Source organism: Plasmodium sp. gorilla clade G2, assembly GCF_900097015.1.
Source record: "Plasmodium sp. gorilla clade G2 genome assembly, chromosome: 4".
NCBI classification, from domain to species: domain Eukaryota; phylum Apicomplexa; class Aconoidasida; order Haemosporida; family Plasmodiidae; genus Plasmodium; species Plasmodium adleri (nom. inval.).
This window is the reverse complement of record NC_041696.1, coordinates 71,204-79,730: the sequence shown is the minus strand read 5'-3', so window position 1 is coordinate 79,730 and position 8,527 is coordinate 71,204. Positions and strand designations below refer to the sequence as shown.

General features: G+C 22.3%; 1 protein-coding gene across 1 annotated transcript; it reads left to right on the top strand.

Annotated features, from left to right (window-relative positions):
• Window positions 1-372: 372 nt before the first annotated feature.
• Window positions 373-7,142, top strand: PADL01_0401700 (surface-associated interspersed protein 4.1 (SURFIN 4.1); the record flags this gene model as incomplete). The annotated part of the gene is made up of 2 exons (XM_028685130.1): window positions 373-2,712; window positions 2,811-7,142. The coding sequence occupies 2 exons, from the start codon at window positions 373-375 to the stop codon at window positions 7,140-7,142; spliced, it is 6,672 nt and encodes a 2,223-aa protein (XP_028536659.1).
• Window positions 7,143-8,527: the final 1,385 nt, after the last annotated feature.

Here is an 8,527-nt window from a genome sequence, read left to right as displayed (position 1 = left end):
TTATTTTTTTTGTTTGGGTGGTAGTTGTATTGAAGTTTACCAAAATTAAAATATAGATAATATTGATATAAATATATATAAGTATATAGGAAAAAAAAAAAAAAAAAAAAAAAAATTATAATTTTACTACATTTATATATTTTCCACCACAATATGTATATTTTACATTTTTTTTTTTTTTTTTTTTTTTTTTTTTTTTTTTTTATCAAATTAAAAGATGGGAGGTAGATATTATTATAATATAAACAAATAAAATAAAAAAGAAAAGAAAAAAAAAGACAAATTTTTTATTAAATAAGAAATGTAAACAAATAAATATATATATATATATATATATATATATAACTTTTTTATTGTTATAAAAAATAAACAATGCATTTTGTGTTTGAATTTGAAAATACACCTAATAATCTTAATTATAATGCTATTGCAACTGAAAGGTTTAGAGACGTTTTTGAGGTTTACGTTGAAGATAAAATAGAAGAATTAAATAAAAAATCATCAGAAAAACTTAATAAAGAATGTCGACATTTTAATTATTTTATTGATGATATAAAAGAAGAATTCCTTACGACTTCATTGATAAGTCTTCCTACAGAATTAAGAAAAAAATTATGGGAAATTGAAGTTGATAAAAAATTACCAGATTTAATGGCTAGAAGTACACATGATAAATGTCTAAGAACAGAACATAATTTTGATAAAAACTATAGAGAAATTATTAAAATATTAGAAGATTATTGTGAAGATAGAACTACTAAATTGAGAGATTTAGAAGCTATAAAATATGTAGAACAGGATTGCATTAATTTTAATACCTGGGTAAATAGTTGGGACTATGAAATAAAAAGGAAAATGAATAAATTAGATCTTCAAAAAATAAAACAATATTTGGAAAAATCAAAATTCAAATGTAATATAGATGATTTAGATAATTTAGATAAATTTTTTTCGCATGTACATCCAAGAGATATTAAGGGAAGTGAAGAGGATCCAAGAAATTCTCAAGAAGGAGAAGAGAAAAAAGATGAATATCAAAATTTTAATAGTACAACAGAGGAAGGTGATGAGAATGTTGAAAGGAAAAATATTCCTTCCACAGAAACACGTCAGCCTACACCGGTTGTTGAAGAGGATTATCAAGTTAAAACATTTAATACAATTGTAAGAAATGAAAAAGGTAATAATAATCTAGATAATGAAGTTTCTACTACTGATGAAAGATCGAATTTAGGTGAAAAAAATAAAGATGTGGATCTACATACACCTGAGTTTAAAATACCTAAAGTTAGAGAATCTGCTGAAGAGAAAAAATCTGAAAATGCAAAAGGTAGTAATAAACGAACACATAAAGATGGAAAATCAATACATGGTACTTCTAGAAAGACAAAATCACAAATAAATAAATACGCTCATCCTAATCACAAATATACTATATTTGAGTGCAATGATTTAGATTGTACAACTCTTAAAGCTAAAGATGTTATGGCTACAAATGGAGGTTATGGTGTAATTAATGGTGTTGAATTTGTAGATACAATACAAGGAATTAATGAAGATCGTAATACTTACTGTTTTGGAGATGAATGTAAATTGGGTAATGTTATTCAGGCGGACGTTGATAAAATATCTCCAAGAAAGGAAAAAAGAAAAAAAGGGAAAGGAAAGGGTAGAAAAAAGGGTAATATATCATCTGTTAAAAGTTCCTCTAGTGGTACAGTTCCTCCTTCTTATATAACACATGAAGGTAATAGAGAAGACACAGAAAGTAATCAATATTATGTAAATGAAAAAATTGTAGAGGAAGAAGCTGCAAGTTGCCAAGAAGGAGACCAAAGTTGTATTGATCCTACAACAGAAAAATTTATCATAGAAGGTGATATTGTAAGAAGTATGGGAATTAGTGATGTTCCAGAAATGCAAGCTGTGACTAACAACGATAGCAATGGAGCCATTTATGAATATCCATCATCTAGTGATGCACATATTGAAGATAACGTATCATTATTTGATTTTACTATTGATCCCGTTAGACATACATCTGAGGAAAACTATGGATTTGTTCGTGAAGTGGCAGTGACAGACGATCCTTATTTATTACCTAATGAACAACTTATAACAGTTAAGGGAGAAGTTTATACAGCTCCTACAACAAGTAATGAAATTGGGGTTTATGTTAGTCCAATATCAAATCAATCATTTTCAACAAGCTATCCATCAAATAATATGACTACATTAGAAGATAAATTTAACAAACCATCTGCGGTTGAATCATTCGTGTCTCTAATGAGGAATGTTTTTGATACCTTAAAAAGTTCTGTAATAACTGGAAGAAGTTTTAAACCAAATTTGAAAGTTAGTGAATCTACAAATATTCCTGCAATTTCATACCCTACGAGTCAAATGACTTTGGATATTGAAACACCTGTTCAAGAAACAATGATGGGAATGTTAGGAGAGAAAAATTCTTTCACACCACCTGCACAAACAAAAAAAGTCGATTCTTCATCTAATACTGGATCATCTTCAAGTTCCTTCAGACTTAACTCCCAAAAAGTTCCCACTACATTAAAAACACAAGATAGAGGAAAATATGTTGTGTTAAGAGGAGATACAGAAAATGTTCCAAAAGGAATTGAACATTATATAACATCCGTCCCAGTAGCATTAGCAATTTTTGGAGTTCTTTTCGTTTTTATATTATTTAACAAAGTAATAATAAAAAAAAAAAATATATATAAATATATACATATATATATATCTATATATATATATATATTTTTTTTTTTTTTTTTTTTTTTTTTTTGTAGATTAATCCTTTTGGAACATTTTCTTCCAAAAGAAAAAAAAGGAAAGTGAGACGAAGAAGGTATGATGAGAAAATATTAAAAAGGGAAGGAGAAAAATGTTTTGAAAATTTAATGCAGGATTCAAATGAATGGACTGAAAAAGGAAGACATGATATATTACCGAAGAGGTTATATAATATTGAAAAAAAGGAATATCAATTTATAGATGAAGTTTTGAATAAAGAAGATATAAAAAGTGTGAATGAAAAGAAAATAATAAATGGAGATGTAAAGAAAGATATCGAAATAATAGATCTTATTGAATTACATTTGGATGCAATAGAAGAGTGTAATCATGATGAATGGGAAGAATATAAAAGCGAATTTTTAGAAATATGTATTGAAGAATTTTTTAAAGACAGAAAAATTGATAGACAAGATAAAATGATGGAAGAAAAATATAAATATAAATATAACGATAATTCACATAATATTGATATATTGAAGAAAAAGGAATTATTGTGGAATAAATGGATCGAACAAAATAGATATATTATGAATAATTGGAAAGATAAAGAATGGTTTCATAATATAAAATATAAATGGGAAAAAGATATAGAAGAATATTTCAAATTAGAAAAATATGATAAGAATTTATTAGAAATATTTGAAAAAAATAGAGAAAATAACAAACATTTTATGATAGAAATATTAAAAATTATATGGAAAAGGTGGATAGAAAAAAATGTAAAATATATAAATAAATCTGCTACAGATGAGTGGATCAATAAATTGGTAATAGAATATAAAAATGATTATATTGATCTGAAGAAAGAATATATAAGTTTAATAAAAGATATATATAATATACCCTTGGAAAATAATCATAATAATAATTATTATAATATAGAATATATAAATAGTGAGAACTTGATAAAAATAATGTTCATACAAATATATATGTCCGTTTTAGAAGAATATAAAAAGGAACAACTTAATAAAAATGTAAACACATTTTTGGATATATGTTTGGATGATATAAAAGATAAACAATTAAATGAAGATGAAACGAATAATATGATAAAATTAATAAATGAAATGAAAAAAAATAAATATAACTTGAAAAGGAATAAAGAAAAAGAAATTATGAATCAATTTAAAAATGAACTATTTTTTAAAAATATTATGTGTGACTGGAAAGATTGTGAAGATAATTTTATAAATGATCATTTTATTGAAGATAAAATTAATATATATGCAATTAAAAAGGATATTCCCCTAAAACATTGGAATCACATATATCATAAATGGTTACATGAGGTGAAAAAAGGGGGTGATATTATTGTATCATTAAAAGGTAAAGAGAAAGAAAAGGAAAAACATGTTATAGATGAATCATTATTAAATATAAAAAAAAAAAGAAACAAATGGAAAACCATCATAGAAATATATATGGAAGTTATGGATGAATGTAAAAGGGATGAATGGGAAGAAAGTCGAAGAGATTTTTTACAAATATGTTTAGAAGAATTTATTAAGAAAGATAATGAAGACATGAATAATATAAATGATGAATTACCTATTGAACAAAATGAAAATGTTGAAGATATGCTCATGTTAGAGAGACAAAAAATTATATGGCTTCAATGGATAAAACGAAATAAATATATGCTACAAAAATGGAATAAAGAAGAATGGTTTCATAAATTAAAAAATGATTGGAAAGATGAAATGAATAGATGTGATCAGAAATTATTTCTTTTGATAAATAAAGAAAGTGATAAAAGTATAAACCCTATGTTAGAAAGACAAAAATATATATGGAGAAAATGGATTGCAAAACATTTATATCATCTTGATGATTGGGAAGATGAAGAATGGTTTAATTTATTAATGAATAAATTTGAAAAAGATAAAGATGATTCGAAAAGTGATAGAAATAATAAAATGGATGACATGGAAAAGAAAAAGCTGATAACAAAATTATTTATTGAAATACATATGATGGTAATCGAAGATTTTAAGGAGGAAGAATGTTTCATGAATAAAGAAAATTTTGTTAATACATATATAAATGAGTTGAACAAAAAAGAAAATTCTGAACAGAATAAATGTATGATAAATATATTGAAAGATATACATAATGATATACAATTAGGGCATCACCACAAAAATGTCAATGAATGGAAAAATGAAAAATGGTTTGATAATTTAAAAAAAGAATGGAAAGAAGGTGAATGTAAAAAAAACGTTGTTGATATAGAAAAAGAAAATTTTGATCAGACACAAATTAATATAATTAATAATTATATATTAGAAATTCAAAAAGCTATATTAAAAAATTACTGGGAAGATATGCAAATAAAATGGATAGATGATGATAATAAAACGGATTGGTTAAAAATAGCAATAAATTTGAATGAGTATGATAATAATGAATGTAGAAAAAATATAAAATTTGAAAAAAATAAAAAAAAAAATAATTTCCTAGAAGAAATTGAAATGATTCGAAAAATTAATAAAAAGGTACAATCCAAAGATAATGAACAAAATATCATGTTTAAAACTGTCATTGAAATACATATGAAAGTAATAGAAGAAGATAAAAAACAAGAATGGGAAAAAAATAAAGGAGATTTTTTAGAAATTTGTATGCAAGAATTTCAAAGTGAAAATCAAAACACTCATAATGAAAACAACACTTTGGTAAATGATTATATGGTACAAGAAAATTATATGATAAAACGACAAAAAATAATTTGGAATAAGTGTATAGAAAGAAATAGATATATACTTGAAAAATGGAAAAAAGAAAAATGGTTTGAAAATTTAAAGAATGAATGGAAAAATGAACAAAATAAATATATAAATACACATGAAGTATATTCAAATATTAAAGATGAAAATAATGTAAAACAAATAAATCCTTTAATAGAAAGTGAAAAATATTTGTGGAAAAAATGGTTAAGAAATCAAAATGTATTATTAGAGAAATATAATGAAGAATTTTGGTTCAAAAAATTAGTTCAGGAGTATGAAAAAGAATTCGAAAATTATGATAATGTTGATGGTCATGACCATATGAGTGCACATGGGAAAGGAAAATATCCAGCAGATTTAATTGCATTAAATAAAACGTATGATGGGTCGTTATTAAAATGCCAAAAAAAAAAATTAATAACAAAAATGTGGATAGAGATACATATGATTATATTAGAAGATTGTAAAAAGGAGGAAGTTCAATTGAACAAGGAATTGTTTTTGGATTCTTGTATAAATGAATTAAGGAAGGAAACAGAATCCAAAGCAAAATGTAAAATGTTGGAAATTGTATTAGATTTGAAAGACAAACATGTATTAATAAATAACAATTTGGAAAGTAATAAAAGGAAAAGAAAAAATAGTAATAATTTGTTTGAAAATATTAAATGTGAAATGAAAAAAAATGAAAATAATTACATATATGAAATGATGTTAAAAAATGACATGAACAAGTCAGGAAAAATGCTCGAAAATGATTATATAATTGAAGATAATTTTAAGAATAATATGAACAATTCAGGGAAAATTCCCGAAAATGATTGTATAATTGAAGATGATTTTAAGAATCATATGAACAATTCAGGGAAAATGCTCGAAAATGATTGTATAATTGAAGATAATTTTAAGAATAATATGAACAATTTAGGTAATGTAAATGAAAAATGCATTATAGAAATGGAGAAGAATATATCCATGAGGCATTGGGAAAATATTAAAAAAAATTGGATAAATGGAAAAGAAAAGGAGAAAAATATTGAGAGAATTGAATGTATTGAAAGTATTGAAAATAATAAAAATATTGAAAACATTGAATGTATTGAAAATATCCAAAACGTTGATGAAATGCTAGAAGAAAAATATAAGCGTTTCAATATAGAACCTTATGAACAAAACAATTATGAGAAAAAAAGTAAAATATTTAACAGATCGAATTTTGAGAGTAATAAAACTATAAACCAATTGATAGATAATGAAATGGGAACAAATAAAAAGAAGAGTGACAATGAAAATGAAGAAATATGGTATAACGGATTAACATTAGAAGAAATATATAAAAATTCGTATACAAGAAACTCAACAGAATACATTCCATATATTGATGAAGAAGAATATAGTTCATTGGATGAATTTGATAAAAAAAATAATGATTTTGAAATCGATGATATATTTTATAAAGGTTTGACATTAGAAGAGATATATAAAAATGCGTATACAAGAAACTCTATAGAATACATTCCATATATTGACGATGAGGTATATAGTTCATTGGATGAATTTGATAACCATTTATATAATAAAAGAAAAAAATAACTAAATATTTAATAATTGTTGTGATATGTATTTTTGAATAATTATTGAAATTTTGAAGAGTGACTAAAATGGAATATTACATGGACAATAATGTAAGTATAGAAAAGGAAGGAGATTTACAGGATGGTCATGATGGAAAATAAATTGAAAATTAATGATGATGAAATTACTTTTTATTTAAAATAGATTGGAAGAGTTTTGAAACTACTGAAATATAAATATGGAAATAATGGAACAATGAGAAAGGAACAAGAATTTTTATTTTATTTTATCATTATTTTTTTTTTTTACAAATATGTATAAAGAAAATTAAATAAATATAAGATAAATAATTAATTGGATTAGAATATAAGAACATAATATTATTTGAACATTTTTTTGAAATATATATTTTGATATTAGAAAAATGTAAAAGAGAGGATAATAAATTAAGGCAGATATATATTTTGGGATGTGCATAAGGAATTATAAAAATATATATATATAATATATATTTATATTTATTTATTTTGTTATATATTAGAAATGAATAAAAAAGAAACCTTACAAATAAATATATAAATCATAAGGGTTTTATTATTTTTTTTTTTATTATTTTTTTTTAATATAAGGTTTGGTGTACAATAAAAACAATTATCTAATATAAATATAAATAAATAATATTATAAATAAATATATAGATCTTTTTAATTATAGGATATTTAAAAAAAATACAAAATAAAACATAAAAAATAAATAATAAAATTTTTTTAATATTTAATATATGTAATTCACTTTATAACATAATGGAAATATAATATTTTATTAATATATTTATTATTACATTTAACAAAATTAAATTAATTTTCTTATTTATTATTTTATTATAATTTATTTAAAGAAAATAATTATATATTTTTTCTTGTGGTATAGGTAGCCAAAAATATTTGCATTTTTTTTTTTTTTTTTTTTTTTATATATATATATTATTACTATATTATTATATATAATATATATATTAATTACATATTAGATGTATGAAAACTAAATGCATGCAAAATATATATTATATATATATATATATATATATATAATAATTTATATAATTTTTACATATTTTTAGGAGGCTAACATTTTTAATAATAAGCCTAAAAAATAAATAAAAAAGAAAAATATCGTTACATAAAAAATAATATAAAAATATATAAAAAATATATTATTATATATAATTTGTTTAGAACAATACTTTGAATTATAGATATATATTATATAATATTTAGATTATATAAAACCAAAATAATAATGTTTCTTTGGTGGTTGTATTTTTATATCTATGTTAATATTATATAGAACAATAATGTTGTATAAATATTTTTTTATATATTTTTGTATTTAATAATATTTGA